The sequence below is a fragment of the Cloeon dipterum genome, chromosome 4, assembly GCF_949628265.1.
Source record: "Cloeon dipterum chromosome 4, ieCloDipt1.1, whole genome shotgun sequence".
In the NCBI taxonomy this organism is placed as follows: domain Eukaryota; kingdom Metazoa; phylum Arthropoda; class Insecta; order Ephemeroptera; family Baetidae; genus Cloeon; species Cloeon dipterum.
Genome location: NC_088789.1, coordinates 7,010,764 through 7,034,432, shown reverse-complemented (window position 1 = coordinate 7,034,432; position 23,669 = coordinate 7,010,764). Strand labels below are relative to the sequence as shown.

Sequence of the window (23,669 nt, the reverse complement as noted above, 5' to 3'; positions counted from 1 at the left end):
ATCGCCAGCGCAGCGCAGCGCTCTTATACAATGTCTAATGAAAGAGAGATCTGCTCACAAATGTGGGTCTTTGGTTAAGGAGTTTAGAGAGGGAAAGTGTCGGTCGGTCGGTGCCGCCACCGTTGAAATTCGCAGCCTTGACAACGGCGGCTAAGTGCTAGGTTGGTGAACTGTATTTAGGTTCACTGCGATTGCACAACACTCTCGATCTCGCGTATTGTGCCGCTGCATTCGTATACGCACATGATCGGCCGCGGGCGCTGTATTTAAACTCATCTGGCACACACAAACACGACATCATTTTTAGGCCTGGATCGCCTCGAAATATGTTGCGACCGAATGAATCACGCCGCGGCGGATTTTTACTCTTCGCACCCTAGCAGCCAATCAAACTGACTTAATGGCCTCCAACTACTTGTATTTCTTGACGAGCTGCAGCGTGGGTCGAAGTGACGAAAGCGTAGGCGTGTTTGCTCCAGTCTCTCCAGTGTTGCATTCTTTTTATGAGGGTGATTTGTAACTGTTTCTACTGTAGGGGAAATGCAGGCAACCCGCATCCCATGACGCTGTGCGAAATTCCCATCGGCTGTTCGCGTTGTTTCCAACGAAAGATCTAATTTCTGGCGCAAAAATCGAACGCAATCAAATTTTCATTTAAAAACCAACTGCCGGCAACGGTAATTTATTATTTTTTTTCAAGTAGCTTGCATGCTCTGCTTGTGCATCATCCGCCCAGCTGCAATTATTGACGTTTAATGCCAGCGCTGATTGGCAATGCACTCCATGCACCGCCAGACGGGAGAAGCGGCGGCGGCGGCGGTGGCGGCGGCCGAGTTATGCAGCAGGCAATGCACCTACCTGCTTTTATGTCTGCCTACCGAGGCAGCATAATGTTAATGCTCGTTGGTGCGCTCGGCGCGAATCAATACACCGACTGACCCTCCAGTCCTTTTTGCTATATTTGTTCTGCATGTCTGCAGCAGCAACAGCAGCAGCAGCGCGGGGTGCGATTCGCTTATAATAGTACATTTCCAGTGCTCCAGAGGCGGCGAGAGCAATGAACTCAACTTTTTGCCGCGTCCCCTGCTTAGTGTGCGTTCATTTTGCACGGTGGATTCGCGTCGACAGCAGCTCCGATTGCAATTACTTCGCAAACGTCTCTTCTAAAAGTCCTCCCACTTTGGTGCGGAATTAATTCTGATGTCCTATTTGAAATAGATGACGCGGAGTTCTCGTTTGCTTTGAAGAGACGTTCGTGTGAACAAAAAAGCGTCTGCTTAAAGGCGATTTGTCTATTTCGGGCCTTATTACTGAGGGCATGTAATATACTTGCTTCTGAAATAGCATTAGCGTTCTAAAAATGGCTTCATTTGAAAGGTTTCCCACATTACCTATGTTAAGATATATCGCAGACTTAGCCTTGGACTTGCTTGCAAAACATCGTTTAAAAGTTGTATTTTTGTTTCTGGTTTTAAAAGAAATCACACTACCTCATGTAGCTTCATTTTTCCGAAGAACATTGGCAAGTGAAGCACACCTTTTGCATTTACAATGCAAAAATAATCTGCAACCAATGCATCGATCACTTGAGTGCGACGGGCTCAAAGTTGCACTCACCGCAGATGTGCACGGGCAGTACAGTCTCAATAATTTTTCTGGCACGCAGCGTGCTCGAACAACAAAAAAAAAGGGAGAGAGACGGGGCCGTTGGTTCGGTTGCAGGCAGGGGGTAAAGTCGAGGTCAAACGAGGTCAGTGCATTGACCCAGGAAGTGGTGCTGGCAGCACCGCCACGCCAGGGGTGGTTAGTTACAAACAGGTGGGAGTCGGGGGAGGCTAGGGGTGGAGTCGGTGGCGGCGAGTGCGCGCTCACGGAACAGCCGGCTTTCCGTCCTCTCTTTCTCTCTCGGCCGTGCTCCATGTGTATCTAGCACAAGGGTTCAAGGAACGCAAATTCGGTTTGGGCTCGTTTACACGCTGCCGGGGTGTTTTCCTCAATTCGAATCAGCCGCTCTAATGACTGTATATCGCATCGTGTCATCTGATTTCTTCCTGATTTTGGTTTCACACTAAATTTGAAACTATGACTCTCTCAGGCGAAACAAAGTAAACAAAAGGCTTGTTTTTGTGTTTACAAAAGGAGCGGGAATTAAAATTTCAAATAATATCTTATCAGAAGGAAACGATCCCTGTTGCGGCCTTCCTTTGTTAGAGCGAAATTCTGGCAGAACCACCGGATCTGGTAAACAGTAATCACGCACTAGCGAGCCCCGTCTCATTGACCGCAGAACGTGCGGGGTTCAGGCACGAATCGATTTCTTTCAAGAGGAAAAAAAGCAAGGGCGGCCCGAAATAAAGGCGCAAGGTCTCGAGTGCAAACAAACTGCAGCGGCAGATATTGCGAAACACCGCGCACGCTGGCTGCTGTCTATAGCTAGAATGCGCGAGAAGACGTGGCCCTGAAAGATTTTGGTGGCGCAGTAGTGGCAGTCAACGGTTTTTGGTGCTCAAGCACACGTCCGCCGCGTGGGCGCGTGGGCTGACGGGCTGAGGAAGCAAACTGCACAAACACAAAAAGCGAGAGAGCGATCGGCCGACACGAAGCGTGTGGAAGAAATCGAATTTGTCCCCTGAGACACCGATAAGGGCGAATTAATTGCTAGTTCAACTTGTTGTTGGCTAGCTGCCGCACACAGTGATAATGCTCGATAATAAAATAGGCCTTGTCCTCTATTCCTTAACCCCGACACCGAAATTGCATAATGCAGCTGCGCGGCTCGTGAACGGCGGGTGATAAAAAAACAGCCGAGGAGCAGCAGCGGTGGCGGCGGCGGCGGCATCTTCGCTCTTTGTGTACACATTGCATGAATGCAGCCCAGACTCCGCCCCCGGCAGCCTCTCTCGCCACTCGTTTATAGATTTGGATGCAACTTAAAGGCTAGTTCGACCTCGAGCCTGAATGAATGTCAAAACATTTTAGAAAAAATACGTGAAGAGTGAGTGAGCAGGTGCCGAGTTTCAAAGTCGGTGTGGACGCGAACACCGTCTCGCCGATCCCGTTGCAATTTGCATGTGTGGCACACCATGTAATGAGCGACTCTGCAACGCAAATTGCTGCGAGCATATGACTCTCAATCACGTGCATCCAATCGAATTACCACGGGGTGCAAACTGCGTATTCGCAAGACTAGTGGGAATCAAATTCGCTCAGGAGTTGGGCCGCGTGTTCCGACTTCCGGTGGGACTAGGACGACGGGTTCGAGGGAAACAGAAAGGCTGACGAACGAGTGCAGCTGCATAAGTCATGATGTCATCGGTGCATATATTTACATTTTCCGTGTGCTCGCACGTAATTTTAGCATTTATAGCTGAGATAGTTACGAATTCGCTCGTCTCTTTTCCGTCCCTGCCTCTGTCTAGGCCGCTCGCTGGCGGCGGGATAGGAGAAATAGAGACAGATAGGAGGCAGGCCGGCAGGCAGGCAGGCAGGCGGAGCTGCACAAAAGTGCATTCGAGTGCATTTCTGCTGCAGCGCTCGCCGTGGCCGAGTCTCGCGTCACGTTACTAGGCCAAATGCATTCACGAAGAGCCACCGCGACTCCGAGAGCGACGGTTCAATGTGACAATGTTCCAATAGAAACAGCGAGACGACTTGCAAGGCATCCCTGAGCCTTTGCCCGCGCAATACGCAACGAGTGAGTAGCCGGATCTCTGCTTGTTTTGAAGCCAAACTGTATGCTAATTGCTTTTCTGAGAAAGTGTCTGTTTCTCGCGGTGCAGCGCCTTTTATTTCTGCTTGTTGTTTTCGTAGCGCACAAGCGTGCATTCATTAGCGGTAATAACTGCGAAAGCCGGCAACTACCATTGCGTGAGTAACATGCAGAAAATTGCATCTCAACTCCACCTAACTCTCCGTCACTGTGAAATGAAATTGCTTTTTTATGACTTAACGATCTGGATCGCATGCACCAACGCATCGGAAACGCGTCTTTCTTTTCGACCGTGCATCGTGTTTGTAAACAGACAAGGCTTCTATTTCGACCCGGCGCGATTAGCGAGTTAATTTTGGCCACTGCCCGAGAAAAATAAGGCGCAGCAGAAGGCCACACGCGTCTCCTGTGGCCTGATTGTCCCAATTTTTCGAGGGGCACCCGGCGTCGGATTATTGCCCCTCGCGTGCAACAATCGAGGCAGCATCCTGTGCTGGATGTGTATCGTCCCTGAACCTTGTTTCGAGGGCGCGTGCTGGGCTGTTGCAATCCCTCTTTCGTGGCGACACGTGTGAACTTGATGGGTGGAGGAGAGCCCATTAGAATATCCGAAATCCGACTTTCAATGATTCATCGGCCGCCTCAGTTCGTATTACACAATACGAATGCTGATCAAACACCAAACACAGCTCAATGCCATCTGTGTTTTGTTTTATCTCGTATCAATCGAGATTCCAATCAATAGGAAAGCTCGCGGTGTTTTTCTCTCTCTCTCTCTCCCTCTCTCGCTAGAAAAGCGTTCTCGGCGCCGAACGCATCAAATGCAAAATTCGTAGAAGTGCGGCTCGTGCCAAGAACTCTCGAACACACACACACACACACACACACACACATTGAGAATCCTTGACCGCGTGCACGGCAAGAGAGCATGCACTTTGATTGGCTGCGACTAAAAATACGTCGGGTGGAGGGCGCGATTCTAGATGCTCGCCGAATGAGTCGCGAATTATGCAACCGCGGTCGAAGCCGACGGCGGCAACGACGGCAAAAGTCGCAGTAGGAGTCACCTCACTATGAGCTCAGCCATCACCTTCCTCAATTATCCGGAGCTACCGTGATCACGTGGTCGTATTTATAGAAAGCCGCACAAGTGCCAGGCAGGTTGAAAACAACTATGTGCTTTTTATTATTGCAATCGCCAAGGCTCGGAAAGTCAGAGGTCAATTCAGCCAACTGCATCGGTCTGCACGGAGGCGCAGATAAGACAGAGAAATGAGAAAGAGAGACCGCAATAATACACAGCAGCAGCCTTGGTGTGTCTAGGATGCAAGCACACTGCTCTCTGTCTAGAGGTCACAAATGTCAATGCTACTTAATCAATGCACATTATGCTCGGCGAAAAATAGTCCGGCCAACAGCAGCAGCAGCAGCTCCGCCGTACAAGCATGCATGCTTTTCCACCACCGGCGGGAGGCTGTATTCGTCTGCGCCGCTGCTATTCAGACGGCGGGCAAGGGCATTTGCTCTCGGGAAAAATCCATTTGGCCCAGCGCTGGCTGAATTTACAATTTTTCTATGCTCCACCACATACATACCATGCACCGCTCCTATTCTCAACCGTCGGCTCACGTCGCGTTTCTCTCTGTTGCAGGAATAATGAGCACGATGACGGCCACCCCTCGCGACTTGCAGATTATGAGCCTGTTTCAGGACATCAAACTGAAAAGGCACAAAGTCGACAGCAGATGCAGCAGCGACGGTGAGTTCTGCTCCTCGTTATTCTGTCATTTTGTGTGCGTGTATGCAACCTGCTGCGTACTCGTGACGTGCGGAATGCATACCCTACAAAAGTACCTATACCTATACTTCTTGAAGGATTTTAAATTAAAAAAGCTCTATTTCAATAAAATTTTATTTATTTATTTACCAATTTCAATTGAAGCCGTGTGAACTCCTAAAATAATAAATTGTAGCTGGTTAAATTCTAATTCTATTTTTTTAAATTTTAAAGGCGAGAGTGCAACTGAAACTCCCTCACCAGAGAGTGCCAATATGGCTCCAAACGAGGAAGAGTCGCCGCAGCCCTCAAGTAGTCCCGCATTAAAAGTTGAGAGGTATAGAAGTTTGAAAAGCTTAAGCTGAGCATTCGCCGTACTAAACAATTGCATTAATCCAGCAGAGCGTCTCCTGGACCTGGCGTTATTACGGAAACTCCCAGGCCGGACGTAGTTCCAAACACAAACTCAGAGGCGACGCAGCCAATAGAAGATAACAGCGTTTTCGACGGCGGTGAGTAATGCTGCAAATGCGTCACAAAGCGAAAGCTTCTATTTCCTCGTATTTGAGTTTTCCATTTCCTAATCAGCTGTAAAAACCACTTGACATATTTTAGCAAAATAAACTAGAGCTTTTTGCCACTATCCTGAAATATTTTTTCTTAATTGTTAAACATTTGGTTTGAAAATAAAATTTGCATTTCAGGTGGCGAGGGCAGAACCGTGCTAACCCCATCGCCCGCGACGCCACAGCCGGCGCCGACCCAGAGTTCGCAGCACTCGCCATCCGGTTCCGTGCAGCAGCAGCAGCATCACCAAGTTCCACCCCCTCTGCACCACATCCATCACCTCCATCACCCGGCGGTGTCGACGCCGACCTCCTCGCAGCCAGTTACTAGCGTCATATCGAGCAACTCGCCAGCTTTCTGGCCGGTGTCGGCGCCGAGCCAAGTGATCACGCAGAACCCGTCCAGCTACCTGTCCAAAATCACCAGCCTCAAGCCGGACATGATGGGTGGTGGCCTGCGCGCCAGCGGCCCCCCTGCCATGATCCCCATCAAGGGCGTGCAGAACCATATGTCACCAACAAGCAGCAGCGTCAGCCCCCAGCAGCAGAGGATGCGCACCCCGACTGTGATAATGGGCGAGGTGGGTGGCGTTCGCACCATGGTGTGGTCCTCAAACCAGCAGCAGGAGCACCACCTGATGCACCCTCCGCCTCCCCACCAGCAGCCGCCTCCGCTGCAGCAGCAGCAGCATCAACAGCCGCCGCCGTCGCAGTCACCCCAGAGCCAACAACAGCAACAGCAGCAGCAGCATCCCAAGATGAACAACTACAGTACGGAAGAGCAGATCAAGATGTCCGTGGACGGCCTGCTCAGTCTGGGCCAGGACACGGCAAACTTCCACTCCCACCACCAAGCGCCGCCTCAACCCAGCCAGACGGTCATTAGGACGGAGAGGCCGCACTTCCAGACGCCGCTCAATATGGAGCGGCTCTGGGCTGGCGACCTCAGCCAACTACCCCCTGCCGCGGCACCGCTTCAGCACCCTGAACTCAATCCTCAGGTTTGTGATACCAAAATAATGCAATTCGAAAATACAGTAGTTTTGAGCGGTGTGGCTGACTGAAACCTTGAAAAAAAAAACTTTGCCATTCTCATTTTGTATGCACTTGCAGGTCCATCCTGCGCGAAAATTCAGTTTTAATGACAAGAAATCTGAATATCAATTTTTAACTCGGACCAATCCTGCCCTTCAGGCTCTGAACCTGACTTCGTGGGGTGGTAGGCCGCAGCCGCACATCAAGTTGGGTGGCGCCCCGATGGCCACGCACATGGAGGACGAGTCTGAATACGAGCCGCCGATGGTGTGCATGATCTGCGAAGACAAGGCCACCGGTCTTCACTACGGAATCATCACGTGCGAGGGGTGAGTACGCGGCGCTCTCCGCCGCCCTTGCATTCTCAGGTGTTGCCTCTCTTAGGAGTTTCAGAGTCCTAACATCAGTCCCTCAGTATTTACTCCCTCCCCCCAATTAACTTTCTCATTGCACCTCCTTTGGTGGTTGGTTGGTTGGTTGCTTCAGTCGTTCATACGTTTGTGGTAGGTCATTGCTTACGATCAATCATAATATATTTCTTGGTGTCTTTTTAACATGTCCCCACAGTGTGATATTTTGTTTATTTCGCTCTTAAGGAGGCGTTTTTACCTAAAATCATTTTTAGTTTTAAATGGACTCCAGTTTTATAATTATTTTTGCATGACTTTTTAATGTATATTAAAGCTCAAAATTTAACTCTCCCACTTCATGCCTGCATGCCTATAAACTGATAGTAAAACATCTTAAATAATAAATGATAAGAAGCTTTGTTTTATAGAAACATTTTAATTTTTATCGTAGTATTTGTGGTTCCAAGACTCATATTCTTTCGGTCTGTCAGGTGTAAGGGATTTTTCAAGAGGACAGTACAAAACAGACGGGTGTACACATGCGTCGCAGACGGTAACTGCGAAATCAACAAAGCACAGAGAAACCGTTGCCAGTATTGCAGATTCAAGAAGTGCATTGAGCAGGGCATGGTGTTACAAGGTGCGAACAATTTCTTCTCCATTCCTTTGTTCATTCAACCATCAGTTCGTCAATGACACTAATGATCATTTTAAATTTTTAGCGGTACGAGAAGATAGAATGCCTGGAGGCAGGAATTCCGGGGCTGTATACAACCTTTACAAAGTAAGTGCCAATCGTGGAGTTTCCGCTGACTTTGTATTAATTTAATTTGTTGTTCAATTCGCAGGTAAAGTACAAGAAGCACAAGAAGTCACCCACGGGGGCTGTCAGCAAAACTCACGCGATCAACTCGCTGCACCATCCGACGCCGTTGACCAAGTTGCAGCACCAGCAGCTGGCCACAGTTGCGCATCTAACCACCGAGAAGCACAAGGAGTCTCCTGGCAACGCGTTGCCGCCTCACCTTGTCAACGGACTCATATTAAAGACTGCTCTAACTAACCCTAGCGAGGTGAGAGTTTTTATTCCCTTTTTTTTGGTTCCGAATTCTAAAATGATCGTCTGCTTGCAGGTTGTGCACTTAAGGCAAAGACTGGATAGTGCCGTAAGTTCCTCTAGGGATAGACCAGTAATGCCTTTTGAAACTAGCTTAAGCCTCATCCAAACGCTGATAGACTGTGACGAGTTTCAAGATATCGCGACTCTCAGGGTACGTTAACCCTTGAAAATTTACGGATGGTTTTCTCATAAAAAATACATGCAGAATTTGGAGGAGCTTTTGGACCATAACAGCGATCTCAGTGAAAAATTGTGCCAGATAGGAGACTCGATAGTTTACAAACTGGTGCAGTGGACCAAGAGGTTGCCTTTCTACCTGGAATTGCCTGTAGAGGTAACTTTCCTGCTGGAATTTTGTTTCAATGCAGCTTATCGCTTGTTCCACTTCAGGTGCATACTCGGATGTTGACTCACAAGTGGCACGAACTCCTTGTGCTAACAACCTCAGCCTATCAAGCCATTCACGGCAAGCCTTTCGATCAGAACACAGACTTTAATCAAGAGGTAAAAGTTGTCAGTCTCATTTTATGGCCAAACTTAACGAATTTCCCTTCGTAGGTGGCCAACAACCTAAGCACACTTCAAGCGTGCCTTTCCTCTATGATGGGACGCCACATAACCATGGAGCAGCTGCGGCAAGACGTCGGCCTGATGGTCGAGAAAATCACCCACGTCACTCTCATGTTCCGGAAAATGTGTCTCCGGATGGAGGAGTATGTGTGCCTGAAAGTGATCACCATGTTGAATCAAGGTACGTACAAAAATAATTTAAAAAAGTTCAAAGCACTAGTTGTTACCCTATGTAATCTCAAATAATATTGCACTCAAGTAAATTTTCTGTCCAAAATAAAAACGTCATAATAATAAAAAGACAGTACCGAGGCACATTTTAATTTATATAAATGAAAATATCAATGTTAATGTGTACATAAATGGTAAAATAATTCGTCAAAAAACTGCCACCGCGAGAAAAATTATACAAAATTGCCAATTAAAGAAAATAAAAATTAATTTTTTTCCTCACAGGGAGATCAGGTTGTGGAGAGCTCGAAATAATCCAGGATAGGTATATGAACTGCTTAAAGTACTACGTCGAGCACTCCTTCCCCCAACAACCTGGACGGTTCCAGGAGTTGCTGGTGCGACTTCCAGAGGTAAAAGCGTCCGCCCGCAATCAAAATCCTCTCTAAAATGCCATTTTCTCGCAGGTCCAATCGGCAGCAGCGTTGTTGCTCGAGAGCAAAATGTTCTATGTACCCTTCCTACTGAACTCTGCTATCCAAAGATAGTGCCACGAAAAGCACAGTGTCCGCGGTGTCACTGTGATCAGAAGCGTCAAGTTACCAAGCCAGTCGCCAGCAGCCAGGGAAGAGGACGAGGCGGGTAATCCCTCGTCAGTTACCATTGTAGCCAAGCTGGAGGCTGACTAGACAAGAACCACTCACAAACACTCAACTCGCTGTCATGTTGTTTAACTGCGCAGAGAGAAGCTCCTCGCGGGAGAGAGAGACACACACACAGACACTCGCACGTAAAATAGTGGCATTTTAGCAGAACAATTTTTAAGGGAAAACAACAAGGAAATTGTGAACCAAAGCCTGTTAACGTTCGTGTACATACTTACAAAGATCGATGGAGAGACAAACAACCCCACCAACTTTTAACACGTATTTGTCAACCTAGGTCCGGGGCGGGTCGACCCACCTGGCAGTGGGTCGAGCCCTTCCCTGGCTTTTAAACCAGCGACTCGGCACTCCGGTCCTAACTCTGTACAGAAGATGGATAAATTATATGCATGTTTGTCGATATGATGACGATGCTGATGACGATGTAAAAGAAAGAGTTTATATCACTGTTTAATTCTGCTGTTATAAGTATTCTAGTGAATATTAATTGATTAATGTATTTTAAAAAAAGCAACGCGCGCGAAAGAGAATTGGGTGGTGATAAAAATTTCTTGTTGTGCAATTATCACTTTACTTCCGTTTGAGAGCAAAGAGCAGAGCAGTGGGCGGCGGCGGCGCTGACTGGAACGGCGCCGCAGCCGCGCCGCTCGCGTCGGTTTGCTGCAAAGAGCGAAGTCGGTCCTATATTGAATGCGATGTTTTCTTTTTACTTAACACATACATTAGAGAAAGAGAGGCACTAAAAAATACAAAGCTGCAAAAAGAAGAAGAAACATAGTACTGAACCGTGTTTTGAGGTTCCTTTGCCCTTCGGTCCGAACGCGCCCTTCGACTTAGGCCGCACACGCCGCCGGCCGCCCCGCAAGTGCAATTCAAGCCAACTCCATGGACGTCCATTTTCTACCGGCGGCCGTCACGAGTGTGCGTTTCAAAAATAATGTTATTGTCACGTTCGGTCCGGTCGTGATCTGATAGGGTGTAAAACAAATACATTGGCAATGCTGACGAAGAGTGTTGATTAAATTTTAAGCTATTCTCAAATCACATCTCCTCCTGTGCTCTTTCATTCTCTTTATTTTCGGTTCAGTATTTCTCTCTTGTGACAAAAGTGCGACTTCTCGTGAAATTCCTCTTTTTTTATTAATGTTATATTTTCTTTCGAACCAACAAAAACGGGGCAACACATGTAAAACATTTCGATCTCTACTTGAGAGTTACAGCGAAGCCAAAATTAATTTTTCTCACAAACCTTTCGTGTACATACAGTTCAATGTTAAAGGAAAATTTTTGGAAGACTGCTGCTGTATGTTTCTGTCGAATATAGTAAATCAATGTTGAGTACACACACACAAATCCACAGATAAGAGAAAAAATATATTGTGTAACGAGAACTAATTAATGAAGCTGTAACCCTAACTCCTATGTAATGCAATCATACTCCTGCCTAGGTTCGGCTCACTCTTGAGTGCTGATTCCGAGCACAAAACTAGCCAGCGGCTATTGCCGTCACTTTTTTACGTCGTTTTCTAACACACCGACGGCTCGTTTCGTCGATTTCGGAAATTAAATAGCGAATCAGCGCTGCAAGGCTGGGCCGAAGTGAAGTTTGGGCGCCCACTATGGTCATACATCTACTTGTCCTGAGTTACCATTTTACATTTTTGTCACACAATGTTTGTTCATTTTAGGATCGTTAATGGCCACAATATTTGTTCTTGCGGCGAATTAGTTTCGTACGTTGCTGCGAGAGTTCATTTTTGTTATCATTTTGCCAATAAAGTTACTAATTTTTAGAAACAAGAATTACATATATCATATTTATTCAACGGTAGTTAAAAATTCTCCTCTGTTTGGGATACTAAGGTTAAAGGGCGACTTAGTACCGCATTTTATCAAACAACCCTTTCACAGGTCTCATCCAGCAGTACTTTGGTTTGCAAAACTAAATTTACACTGTAGTGAAAAGTGCAGAAAATTTAGAAATTAAATAGGTCTATTCCTTTTTATAAATCATTAAACGGAATTTTCATTAGACTTAAAGGGCTAACATTAAAATCAAACACGAGATGAATTAAACATTGTTGTTTCATATTTTGTAAAATCATTACAAAGTTTTTCTCCTAGCAAAATATTTTAAAATATTTTTTTAACAGACTGTTTTACGCTAAAATTTATAAGAAAGACAATTTTCAGACTAGATTTAAAACATGTAGAAGGCCTTACAGCATAAATGGGTTTGATCAACTGTGGCAATCCTGACTATCACGTGGTTTCGTGGCTGAAAGAAGCGTCAGCCCGTTTGTAGAAAGCCCTGTAGTCGGATGTCCTCGGCATGTAGCGTCCCGTGATCTGGGGGCTGAAGCGGCGCCACAGGATGACGAGCCCGGTCGTAATGGGCACGGCGAGCAACACTCCGATCAGCACGCCGATCAGGATCGCGCCGTCCCTCTCGGGCTGGTGGCCGTAGAAGTCGAGGCACCGCATGTGCGATTCGCTCTCCGCTAGATCATGGAAGGTTGTTCCGCGCAGCTCAATCGGCTCATGGCACCTAATAAAAAATAAATAATGGTCTTTATCTCTCGCTCACGCGTCCCAATGTTTATTTTTGCTCTTGAACGGTTATCTCGAGCAGAAGTAAAATAGTCGCTCCGCTCAGCGAAGAACAAATAGGTATCATCGAGCGACGCAATTTTCCTCAATTAATATTGCATCTAGATTATGCCTTATCACCAAAAGCGGGCTTACACTAGACTGGGCGCGGCCATGCTGTCCAAAATGTGAATCAAGTCTGTGACAATCCATTGGCTGTCGCAATCGCAGATCCAGGGATTGCCCTGCAGACGCAGCTCGTCCAGGGCGTCCCACCTTTTCAGCAACTCCTTAGGCAGGCGGCCGAGGCTGTTGCCGTTCAGGTGCAGCTGGCGAGGAAAATTTAAAATTGAATCATGGATTGTTAAAAAACTTACTCTTTTCAAAGTCCACTGATCACCGTCCGTTTGCCCCTTGAACGCCTCAGGATCAATGTACATCAGATGCGGGTTGTCCACCATGATGAGTTCTTCGAGGTTTTGCATGCCGTAAAAGGCCTCAGCGCCGACCACGGTCAGGTTTGGCAGGTTGTTCAGCGAAAGGTGCTCCAGGGTTGGCATGTAGGGGAAGCAGTCCTTGTCCAGGTTGCGGATCGGATTGTCATCCAGGGTGAGGATCTTCAGGGCGTGCGTGTCCGCCAGGGCCTGGGTCGGGATCTCGATGAACAGGTTGCCACTCAGGTTCAACTCCTCGAGGAAGCGAGGCGAGTGCAGACTGTGCATCGGTAGGGACGCCAGGTTCGTATAGCTCAGGTCGAGCACCTTCAGGTAGTTGAGGCTGCTGATGGCGAGAACCGTGGACTGGTCCAGTACGTTGAATGGGTTGAACTTGAGGGAGAGCTCAGTCAGGTAGGGGAGGTGCTCGAACAAGTCCTGGTCGAGTGAATGGATCGCGTTGTAGCCCAAGTGGAGGATTTTCATCTGCTTCATGGCTTCGTAACTGTCGGGCGAGTACAACCCTCTGAAGACCTAAAAACGTTAATTGTAAATAATTTTTATTTGAAATCACGATCAGGAAATGGATTAATTAAAATTTTCCCACTGTCCACAATTTTAATATTTATATAAAGGTTGCCCCATCAATTTTATTTCGAGTGCGCACGTCATCAAATAAGAGGGAAATGGAAAGCTATATATTAAATAGCTTTAAAAATAAAGTATGCAATATATCGACACACATGTTGCGCGAGTTGCATATCTAGCTGCAATTTTATGAAACTTCAAGCAAATAACTTTCCAGACTGTTAATTTATTTTGATTTCCTAACCAAATATAAATACCTGTGGCCTAAGAGTCTCCGAGGTAAGTTGGTTGTTTGAGAGGTCGAGGAAAGTCAGGTTGGGCAGGTTCATGAAGGACATATCCTCGATCAAGGTAAGTCGGCAGTGAGTCAGAGACAGCTTGGTCAGGGTGGGAATGGAGCCCAGACTGGTCAGGTGCACAATTTCGTTGTGATCGAAGCGAGCCTCTAGCGGGACATCCTTGGGCCAGTCGGTGGCGTTGGGCACCCTGTTCAGCATCTTATCCGTGCAATCCACCATGGTAACCGGGCCGGTGGAGCATTGGCACAATTGGCAGATGTCTCCGCCGAGCACTCCCGCGCACGCAATTAGCAGCACCAGTGCCACGGACAGCCGAAGAGCCACCATGTTCCTTTAAAACCGAAAATCGATCGCGGTTATAAGTGAAATTTTAAGTTTTTGAATTTATAATAAAATTAATACGAATGAAACTTGATCAACTCACTATTATTTCAACGGATATAGTTCTAATTAGACGGTGAATTGTAAGATTCAAGATGTGCGGACTATTTTCTGCCCGTGCTGCTATATGAGACAGACCAGGTTGCGATGTTATCAGACGAGTAGATAACGCGTCTAATCTACGTCTCCATGGGAACGGGGAGATGCATGATTGTTGTGAGCTTCGGCGAATGACAAAACGAGCACGTCATCATTTACTTAGAACGGCGACAAGGTGTGTGCTATATGATTGACGAAGCAAAACTTTCAGCCAAGCTAGCCGGATACAAAAAGGAAAAAATCAACATCTCTGGACTCTTATCTCTCTTCAATTAATGATTCGTCAACTTCTTCGGCAACTTATAACTTTTCCTGCGATCAAAAATTTCCTGTTACACAGATTAAAAAATTATTAGAGTATTTTAACACTGCATTCTTTACTTTTTTTCTGGTTTGTCAGAAGAATCCATATATTTTCCCACGATTGACTTATATATTGAACTATAGAGGAAAAACTACAATAAAGAATATTTTGCTTGACGGGAAACCACTTCGTCATTATGTATGGGTAAACTTTTTATATAAACATTATTAAAGATTTGTTGCGATTTTCCTGTCAAGTCAATAATGGCTGAATTTTTTATGTGACAAGGTTGTTGGCAGCCGATAAAAAATTCAAGAAGCGCAGACACTGAAATCTTGGTCAGTTTATCCTCGGTCGTTTGAAGTGAGAGATGCGTTCGTTAGTTTTACTCGCATTTCTTCTGAACCTCAACCGCGCTTTTGCTCTTTCCGAAACTCTAACATTTCATTTCATATCAGATTATTGCGTCGCCAGACATTTCAAAAGTGTTACTCTGATTGCGCCGCACGAAACGCTGGAAGATGTGTCAGGAAGATATTACCCCTTATTGAGGTTGCTGAACAAACACGGGATCCGCATTGCAATTGCACCACCAACTCCTGACGCCATCGTTTTTTCAACGAGTTTCACACTTTATATAATGTACTACAATGTGACACTCATACAAAAAATAACATCATCTAAAAAAGTTAGTCCTTTTCGATTTGAGTAAAATACTCCGTTGACTCATGGTCAAATTTATTTTAGGGCAATTTATCATTTGCTGCTGGGAAGAACTGGCTTTTGCTGAGCGATGGAGAGATTAGCAACTTTCAAAATATTTCCTTAAGAGTCGATAGCGACGTATTCATTGCGAACATGTTCACCAAATCGGTGGAGGTTAGTACACACACTCTGTGACTATAATGTGTAAATATTTTGAAAAATTCATAATAATTTAAAGATTGGGGAAATTTACGCTGTTGGTACAATACCGAAATTTCAAGTATTGGGCTCTTGGCTAGCAGAGAAGAACGAGCTGGATTTGTTTGGCTTGAAGTTGCACAAATTGAAACGGCGGCAAAATCTGATGGGGATGGAAATCAAAGTCTCCTCGGTGAACGTAAGTTATGCAACCCGGGCGTCTCCTATGATAAGCTGGGTTGCGTTCCACTAATAAATTATCTTTTTTTAGATAAATCCGCAGTACACAATCCTCCAGAAAGATGCCTCGGGGAAAAATGTTTTTGGAGGAGGCTACGTGGGAAACATTTTGAAAAACTTTCAGCAAGTTCTGAACGTGACGTAAGAATTAAAAAAACTTAAATATTTAATTTTAAACTTAACTCATAATCAAAAGATATAACATTAAAAAATTGGATGGGTACGCGTATGGACTGTACTTAACCTCCAATGACAGCTGGACTGGTCTGATGGGCGACCTGCAGCGGGGAATCGCTGACGTCACTGGCTGCGAGATTTCAAGCGCTAAGGAAAGACTTCAATATGTCGATTTCACGCAGCCAATCCAAATAATAGGGTAATTTTCAAATATTACAACCCTTTTAGTTTTATCTAATCTGCTTCTGACCACACAGTCGGCATCTTCACTTTAAGAAACCAGAGAGGCAGCTGAATTGGGGTGCTTTTCTGCAACCCTTCTCGCCTAGCATTTGGGTCTCTTTAAGTTTCACTTTGCCTCTTGCAGCATCTGTCAAGTATTTGCTTTACAAACTGTCGCCAAAAAACGAAGGAAGGACGAATTTCAGTGCCGACTTTTTCGGAGTATTTTCCGCTCTTGTGCTTCAAGGTGAAAATTATTCCAATTTATAACTACATATAAAACAACAAGTTCTTACAAATTTGCGATTTTACATTTTAAAAAGGTTGGTCTGGTTACTTCGGTGGACCGTCGCGGCGATTTTTCATCTGGACAATTTTTGCTTGCTATATGATCGTTTCGATTGCGTATTCGGCAAAAATGGTCGCTATGAGAACGAACGAGAAGCCAAAGATCCCAATCAACAGTTTGACTGACGTATTAAACAAGCGAGATTGGGACTTTGGATTTGTTACCAAGGCTTTGGAGAGAGATATATTTCAGGTTTTGAAACAAAAATATCTATCAATTTATGTGAACCATAAAAAATTGTAGTTCTCATCTCCTGATACTATGTTGGGGAAAATTTGGAAGAACAAGATCGTGGGTAAAAAGGAGCGAACACTGGTTTCTTCTATTGACGAAGGACTGTCAAAAACCTTCAAAGGTAATTACGTTTTTATGGCGTTCAACGTTGTCAGCCGCCAAGTGCTGCACCAGAAATTTGGGTTGGAAAATGCTTGCCATATCCACGTTTTGAAGGAAACCTTTTTTAAACATCCTATATCGATTGGCCTCCAAAAGCATTCGGAAATCAAAGAAATTTTCGATTACAGGTTCGCGTGATTCGCATAATATAACATACTTGACTAAGACTACTTGAGTTTCAGGCTGATGATTTTATTTGAGACTGGATTGCTGGATGTTGGCATGCAACACTCAATGATCAAAGAGGCCGTGTGTGAGGAAGAAGCTTTTACAAAAATTAATATTCTGGATGTGGCACCAGCTATGTTACTACTCAGTTTTGGAATGGTGCTCGCTCTGCTCGTTTTGTTTCTTGAGCTCGCATGGATCACAAGGAAAAAATGGGTCAAACTAATATTAAACAACATTTACTGGCCCAAGTCTATGACTGGCGAATCAAATGACACCCAAAATATGAACGAATTCAAAAAGATGATTTTGAAGTATGAGAATGGGAAGTTTATAAAGTGATTTTATCCAAATTTAAAATATAATTCTAATTTATTTACTGTGTGTATAAACTTGCTGCGAATACAATGTCTCGTTTGATGGAATTGAACGCTTCCGTCATCTTCTCATGCAACTGTGTATCTCCAATAGTCCTAGCAGCGTCCTGAGCATCTCTCAGCGCTTCACACAACTGCTGAATGCACCTGGTGATGATGCCCTCTTGATGTTCCGTTAGCTTGATGATTTCAGCAAATGGCTAGAATAAAATTAGTCAACAAAAAATGTAAATGTATAAAACTGTTTTTTGATTCTTACCTCTCCCAAAGCCCACTTGTGAACAACCTCCAACAGCTCAAAATTGAGGATATTAGTGAACATGTCCATCGCGTCTTGTGGTACTTCACAGCTGAACTGGCAGTTCTCTAAATCAGCAGCAATCTTCAGGGTTTCAGCTACCGCCTGATTGAATTGAAAATCAGTTTTGGTTTGACCCAAATCTAATGCAATTTTTACTTCTTTGAGTGCTTCTGTTGGAGCAAGATCTTTTGGATCACAGCCCCGCTCATCCCTTGAGCGTTTTTGCTGCAACACTAAGCTGGAAAGTAGTGACGCGGTTTCGGCTGCATCCAAGGTGTTGAACACTCCTCCAAGGATCATTTCGGTAATCAGAAGCTCTTGACTGCCCATCTGGCAAGCCACTTTACCCTTCAGTTGAACTAATTTATTTTGTTAGTATGCTAGAGTACACAAAGTTTGCAAAATAATAATTCAAACCCCACTTGTTTCTATATTATGGAATTTAGAGTAAACTTAAAGCTTAAAAAAATCTTAAATGTTTGGACAAATTTCGTAATGCAGAGAGATCAGCAAGAAAATTACTAAAAATAATTAGTTTTTGGTTATTCTCTTTAAAACAACTTTTTCAAGAGTGAGGATAATATGCTTTACCATCCATTTCTACTATCATGTCTTAATTATTCATTATTACCCAATATTTGGAAATTTTAAAGCAAGAAGTAACATAAATCTTACCGATATTGGAGTTGTCAACATAGTCCCTTTCTCTAAGCACCCGACATTTGCTCCTGTATTCCGGGAAGAGTGAGAGACTAGCATCAGACATCAAATGCTGGACATTATTCTTCTGAGCAAGCAGCTCTTGGTAGTTGAATATTTTGAGAAACTGAAAGCAAAAGTTGATACAAGCAGCCAAAACACCCTGAATTACTCAATACCTCAGTTTCAAAGTTAGCGATGTTTGTCAAGTGAAGAAGAGAGTCAACACAAGTTCGCAGATGCAGTACGTTGTCCGCATTCCTCCGCTGACTGATTTCAATGATGTTGACCTCGCCCGAGATGTTCAGTAGCACAGGCCGCACTGTGAGATCTGTGCTTTGCACAAGTCTGGTCAGCTCCTCCACAGCGTATGCGCACGCCGCCCAAGGAGGATCGTTCCTGATTAATCACAAGATAGAAAACGCTACTCAGTGTGTCTAATAGATCTTACTTGAATCTGGCAATCTGTCTCTTTTCCCAGTCACCAATGATTTTGACAGGATCGATTTTTAAAACAACGTTATTGACAATGAACCACAAATCTGCAGGGTACACTTCCAAGATGGTGTGGGAATTCCCGATTTCATTTGAGTAATTGGTGCCTTGAGCCAATGCAAGCATCTTATACCTACAATAAAAAATAACTAAATTAGCAAATAAAATGTAAAAATTTTATATTTGCGAAAGCCCTAAGTCATCGAAGATAGCGCTTCTGATTCTAAGGCACTTTGGTTGCGATTCAGAACTGAATGCTGCTTCTGTGCATTCCGCCCTTAAAATAATTTATTTTGAAGTGAAAGAAAACAATTATTTGAAAAAATAAAAACAAAACCTGTCGTTTCTACAGTGATTGGCTGGACTGATCTTTGTTTCCAGCACATTGAAAGAAAATATTTTTAAGAGGAGATTGCACATCAGCATGATTGTGAGTGAAATCGCATGGTTCCTTAAAATCGAAAGTAACTGCTGGCGCAATCTATTGGTGGCTTCAAACACAAAGGGTTTTCGCAACTGGTGAATTACTTCAAAATTTTTAGGTTCAGAAAGTTTTGTAGAAACAATTGATTTTCATACCATTTTTCAGACATGTTTTCTTTTGGGGCAGGAGGTTCCTCATCACACAGAATTAGAATCCTGTAGACCGTACCGAATTTTCTGCTAGCAGTAGACTTAAGAACGACGCCCAACTTGTTGACATGCTCTGCCTTAGTAAAAAGCACAACGCATCCAGGCACTAACTCCTTGCTTGGGCCCATCTGCTTGAGCAGCTCAACCTGAAACTCAATTTCATGAGGGGTGGAAAAAGACTATTTAAAAAATCCGTACAGAAACTTGGGACCACTCGAAGAGCCACTTGTCAGCAGCTTGGAAGAAGGACGACAGCTGCGGCACAAGGGCGCCTGTGGGTTCTTGTTGAGAAATCAACTTGTCCTCCAGGTTTTTCAAAGAGCCTTCCAGCTTTTCTGCATTAAGCTGATGACGCAGCTCCCTGAACGAGTGTTTCATCATGCCTTCCACGGAAATAGTGTCGCCTCGGAACAAGCTAAGAATCATCGCATAGGTCAGTCTGAACTGGGACGACAGCACAGTTGGGATGCCTGGACAACAAAATGATATTAGGATCACGACAGTGAGAGGTGAAACAATAATAATACCAAGCATCATTGCTCGTAGCTCTAGTTCAGAGGGAATTTCATTCATGCACAGAATCATGACCGTGCCAGTGGGGTCGAGGCCTCTCCTGCCAGCTCTGCCAGCCATCTGGATGTATTCAGCTGGGCGCAGCAGCCGAGAGTCGGTGCCATCAAACTTTTTGATGGAATCAAAGACAACCGTGCGAGCAGGCATGTTGACGCCCATCGCGAATGTTTCCGTTGCAAACAGGAACTGCATATTTAATTTTAAGTAATACAATAAATTTGAAACAAACAAGTCAACCTTGACAAAGCCATCCTGGAAAAGCATTTCAACAATTTCCTTTAAGATTGGAAGAATGCCACTGTGGTGCACAGCGATGCCTTTTTCCAACAGATATTTGATCCTTTGAACCTTATTTGCACAGAATGAGTATCTTAAATTTTTATAATAACAGGTGAATTAACCTGTGGTAGCTGCTGGTCAGAGTCCGACAGCTTCTTAATGCACTTGTTGAAGAAAGTGTGAACATGGCTTTTCTCAGACGCAGTTAGCATGTCCACAGAGCTCATTGCATCAGCATTTGAGTCGCAACGTTTCCTGAGTAAAAATAATCAGTTAAATTGATCAAAGGAACATATAAATTTAATTAAAAAAGGGAACCCTGCATTTATTGCTTCAAACGTGTAGTCTTTCATGTTAAGCAAGAACCATTACCCTTGATTTGAAACCAGCATATTTTAAGAATTTAGTTATGCAGTCCAAAAGCATCACAAAAGTGAGTCAAAAATTTCACGTGAGAGTGGAATGGAAACAGGGTTTCTTTGTTGGTGCTATTTGATCAAAATGTTTAGAATCTTACCTGGACAAAGTGAAAGCAACAGCTGGCAATTTCTCCATCTTCTTCAGATCACGCAGCAGCGAGACCCAGACGGTCTGCTCCTGTGCCATCGAAAGCGGTTTCGCGGGCCGCGCTTGCTGCCTGCCGATCTGCGGCGCTGGGGCTCCACCTCTGCCTCCACGACCTCCTCTCTGGTTTCCTCTGCCCTGCGGACCACCGCGTCCACCAGCTCCTCCTCTTCCTCCAGCAGCTCCCTGTCCAGCCTGCGGCAGCTCATTCTTCTTCATCTTGGCTTCGTTCGCACTTTTGATTCTGGTTTGGGCAAAACTGGATAAAATTTGGTCCATTTCAGGGTGGCTAAGTACCCTTCGCCGAGGAAATTGCTGTTCGCGTCTAAAACGAGGTGGGTTCTAGTTTTGGCGTTTTGATTGAACCCAAGGTACAAGAAATGCTCCAGTGGAACCGGTCTCTTCGGGGTAGAGAAAACGAACACCTTCTTTTTCTTGGTGCGACCAACCCAGCCTGCGAACTCAAGGACATTGGGTACCGTGGCACTCAGCATCACAATGATGACATGGGGCGGCAGCAGAATGAGAACTTCTTCCCAAACATGACCTCTCTGAAAACCAACCATTACGGTTAGAATTCTTCATTTATTAAATTGAATTACTTCTGCGTCATTTATGTAATGGACTTCATCAAAGACGACATACTGCAAATCGTTGATCACATCAGAACCGTCATACAACATGGCACGAAGGATTTCAGTGGTCATCACAAGACACGACGCAGTTGGGTTCAATTGAATGTCTCCAGTTATGAGACCGATATCACCAAACGTGTTATGGAAATCTCGATATTTCTGGTTGCTCAGTGCTTTCACAGGCGATGTGTAAATAGTCCTGTACGAGACACAACAATTTGCATTTAGTTTTAACTTCGTATTATGAACCATTTTTTAAATTATAATGCGCTGTCATCTGAACAGGGTTTGGAATCACCATAAAGATTTTGTTAAAAATGCACCCAGTTTATTAAGGGATACTAAAGGAAAAATATAGCTCAATGTTAGTTCAATGATCTATTAAAATAATAAGTTAATATTGCGCAATAGGGGCATATTTTGTTTATTAAAATGCTTGTGGGGATTCACCCCACTACTTGGTACTTGAAACTTCCACACGTTTCCAAGTAAGTTCCAGAACATTTGATTCCAAATTACTCTTTCCAAATTGACTTTTAACACCCGCACAGAAATTTACTTTCAAAAAAATAGAATAACTGCAGTTAATCTAATTACGTGACAAATTACCTTTCCAATTAATTGATTTAATAATGTACTAAAACAACAAGGTTAAACCCAATTTCATTTTGATGAATTGTACACAGCAATAAATAATATTAATATGACTCAACCAAACTCCATGACATGAAGTTTGAACCCTAAATAGACCTCTAGTTAAATTTATGAAATAAAAAGTTGTTGAGTTATATGTTGTGTTTCTTTCAACCGACACCCCACACACATACATGCTTATGAGTTTTTTTTGTTTTTCAATAATTCTTAAAGCAATAAATAAAAAAGACCTGGTATTCCTCTGTCTTGATAGAGCAATGGCGTATTCCGCAACCACAGTCTTGCCGGCGGAAGTGTGAGCTGCAACAAACACATGTTGATCCTGTTCGAGATGAATGATGGCCTGTTTTTGGAAGGTGTCCAGCTCAAATGGAAACTTGTGTGCGGGATTTGGCACTTTAGTTTCAAAGTCATCAACAGGAATGGTGACGTCAATGATTTCAGCCCATCCTCCAGAAGGACCACAGGAAGAAGTGGCATCTGTTTTAATTACAGGCGCTTGAGCCTAAATTGTAAGTTGAGCACAGTTATGAATAAAAATTATGGTTTCATTATTACAAACCTCTGCCTGTTTGGCAACCGGTTTATCAATAGCAGCTGATGAGCTTGAGCTAGAATCCTGCTGAGGCACAGGAACATTGTTAGGTTCATCCGTAGGCTCATCATCCCAGTCTCCAAGGAGGTCAACGTCCTTCCTAAGGGCCTCTGATAGGTCGACGATGCCCGACATCCTCTCTTAACTTAAAAAGCTGTATAAATTTACTTAAAAGTAGATACGTGTGAAATATAATTGTCAAACAGACATTTGTGTCTATAGGAACCGGAATCATGTTTTTTTTACAAATTGTTCACACAAAAAGACTGGAAATCGGACAATTGAGCTAATTTATAACAGTTATATGTACATTAAGTCAGTGAAATTGAAACGCTACATACTAAGGAAAAATATATGAAAAAAGTGTTGGGGGAGTACCCAAATTTGAGAAGATATGATACGAAGTTTGCAATAGTTTGTAGTTGATCGCATTATGAAACTGACAAAAATGTTGCCGTAAATATCATAAATTTGGTTTACTATGTATATCATGGCACCAGAAACCAACGCACCTCTGAGTCTTCAGTCTGAAGTGTCTTTTAAACCCTGTCCTACGTTTATATTCCCTTATGCCGCATGAGTGTTGTCGTAGTCATGTGTGTAATGTTGTGGAATATTATGGCCTGTGAGTTCGGTTTTCGGTTTGCCAGTCAGGATCTTATCTTTGTTTTCGCTGGTGGTGCATGATCTCGCTACCAGATGTCTCTAGTACAAAAATCTGTCAGTCAGTGAATCCCTTTTGCTGCCAACTA

General features: G+C 44.3%; 4 protein-coding genes across 11 annotated transcripts in view; 2 read left to right on the top strand and 2 right to left on the bottom strand.

The window, feature by feature from the left end:
- Hr4 (Hormone receptor 4) overlaps positions 1-11,766 on the top strand; it is a 58,978-nt gene extending 47,212 nt beyond the window's left edge. For 3 of the 5 annotated variants that reach the window (XM_065490867.1, XM_065490870.1, XM_065490869.1), the window contains 14 exons: positions 5,361-5,468; positions 5,721-5,823; positions 5,886-5,998; positions 6,191-7,053; positions 7,166-7,416; positions 7,929-8,077; positions 8,160-8,221; positions 8,286-8,510; positions 8,571-8,708; positions 8,763-8,891; positions 8,948-9,061; positions 9,116-9,308; positions 9,584-9,711; positions 9,766-11,766. In XM_065490867.1, coding sequence (XP_065346939.1) covers positions 5,361-5,468; positions 5,721-5,823; positions 5,886-5,998; positions 6,191-7,053; positions 7,166-7,416; positions 7,929-8,077; positions 8,160-8,221; positions 8,286-8,510; positions 8,571-8,708; positions 8,763-8,891; positions 8,948-9,061; positions 9,116-9,308; positions 9,584-9,711; positions 9,766-9,846 — 2,657 coding nt within the window. In that variant the 3' untranslated portion in view covers positions 9,847-11,766. Of the gene's footprint in view, positions 1-3,507; positions 3,695-5,360; positions 5,469-5,720; positions 5,824-5,885; positions 5,999-6,190; positions 7,054-7,165; positions 7,417-7,928; positions 8,078-8,159; positions 8,222-8,285; positions 8,511-8,570; positions 8,709-8,762; positions 8,892-8,947; positions 9,062-9,115; positions 9,309-9,583; positions 9,712-9,765 lie in introns of those variants that run through there. The other 2 variants (XM_065490871.1, XM_065490868.1) reach the window with 2 other exon arrangements.
- Positions 11,767-12,030: 264 nt separating this feature from the next.
- Positions 12,031-14,426, bottom strand: LOC135944127 (leucine-rich repeat neuronal protein 1-like). The gene is made up of 5 exons (XM_065490884.1): positions 14,298-14,426; positions 13,832-14,204; positions 12,930-13,520; positions 12,709-12,881; positions 12,031-12,511 (listed from the first exon to the last, which is right to left on the bottom strand). The coding sequence occupies exons 2-5, from the start codon at positions 14,198-14,200 to the stop codon at positions 12,226-12,228; spliced, it is 1,419 nt and encodes a 472-aa protein (XP_065346956.1). The 5' UTR covers positions 14,201-14,204; positions 14,298-14,426; the 3' UTR covers positions 12,031-12,225.
- Positions 14,427-15,026: 600 nt separating this feature from the next.
- Positions 15,027-17,454, top strand: LOC135944122 (glutamate receptor ionotropic, kainate 4-like). 2 transcript variants are annotated; one of them, XM_065490872.1, is made up of 9 exons: positions 15,027-15,345; positions 15,405-15,536; positions 15,601-15,759; positions 15,832-15,941; positions 15,997-16,176; positions 16,235-16,446; positions 16,523-16,740; positions 16,792-17,072; positions 17,127-17,454. In XM_065490872.1, exons 1-9 carry the CDS (start codon positions 15,028-15,030, stop codon positions 17,452-17,454), a joined length of 1,938 nt encoding a protein of 645 aa, XP_065346944.1. In that variant the 5' UTR covers position 15,027. The 2 variants fall into 2 exon arrangements, with proteins under 2 accessions (XP_065346944.1, XP_065346945.1); XM_065490873.1 differs by having other exon boundaries at positions 15,027-15,536.
- Positions 17,455-17,465: 11 nt separating this feature from the next.
- Positions 17,466-23,582, bottom strand: tst (twister). Of its 3 annotated transcripts, none has more exons than XM_065490864.1 (17): positions 23,430-23,582; positions 22,885-23,062; positions 22,553-22,827; positions 21,636-21,867; positions 21,331-21,584; positions 20,987-21,277; positions 20,592-20,724; positions 20,428-20,538; positions 20,145-20,376; positions 19,816-20,087; positions 19,564-19,763; positions 18,941-19,117; positions 18,669-18,888; positions 18,466-18,616; positions 17,947-18,149; positions 17,749-17,892; positions 17,466-17,689 (listed from the first exon to the last, which is right to left on the bottom strand). In XM_065490864.1, exons 2-17 carry the CDS (start codon positions 23,050-23,052, stop codon positions 17,489-17,491), a joined length of 3,264 nt encoding a protein of 1,087 aa, XP_065346936.1. In that variant the 5' UTR covers positions 23,053-23,062; positions 23,430-23,582; the 3' UTR covers positions 17,466-17,488. The 3 variants fall into 3 exon arrangements, with proteins under 3 accessions (XP_065346936.1, XP_065346938.1, XP_065346937.1); XM_065490866.1 differs by having other exon boundaries at positions 22,885-23,057; positions 23,430-23,535; XM_065490865.1 differs by having other exon boundaries at positions 22,885-23,071; positions 23,430-23,445.
- Between the last annotated feature and the right edge of the window lie 87 nt (positions 23,583-23,669).

Bases quoted from the DNA above. Each gene is read 5' to 3' on its own strand.
- LOC135944127 (XM_065490884.1), bottom strand. From the start codon at position 14,200: ATGGTGGCTCTTCGGCTGTCCGTGGCACTGGTGCTGCTAATTGCGTGC. The intron at 13,521-13,831 runs GTATTTATATTT...TAACGTTTTTAG, and splicing joins CGGAGACTCTTAGGCCACAG to GTCTTCAGAGGGTTGTACTC. The intron at 12,882-12,929 runs GTAAGTTTTTTA...TTTCCTCGCCAG, and splicing joins ATCAGTGGACTTTGAAAAGA to CTGCACCTGAACGGCAACAG.
- LOC135944122 (XM_065490872.1), top strand. From the start codon at position 15,028: ATGCGTTCGTTAGTTTTACTCGCATTTCTTCTGAACCTCAACCGCGCT. The intron at 15,942-15,996 runs GTAAGAATTAAA...CATAATCAAAAG, and splicing joins CAGCAAGTTCTGAACGTGAC to ATATAACATTAAAAAATTGG. The intron at 16,447-16,522 runs GTGAAAATTATT...CATTTTAAAAAG, and splicing joins TTCCGCTCTTGTGCTTCAAG to GTTGGTCTGGTTACTTCGGT.
- tst (XM_065490864.1), bottom strand. From the start codon at position 23,052: ATGTCGGGCATCGTCGACCTATCAGAGGCCCTTAGGAAGGACGTTGAC. The intron at 20,725-20,986 runs GTAAGATTCTAA...ATTTTTACTCAG, and splicing joins GTTGCTTTCACTTTGTCCAG to GAAACGTTGCGACTCAAATG. The intron at 18,889-18,940 runs GTAAGATCTATT...GTGATTAATCAG, and splicing joins AGACAGATTGCCAGATTCAA to GAACGATCCTCCTTGGGCGG.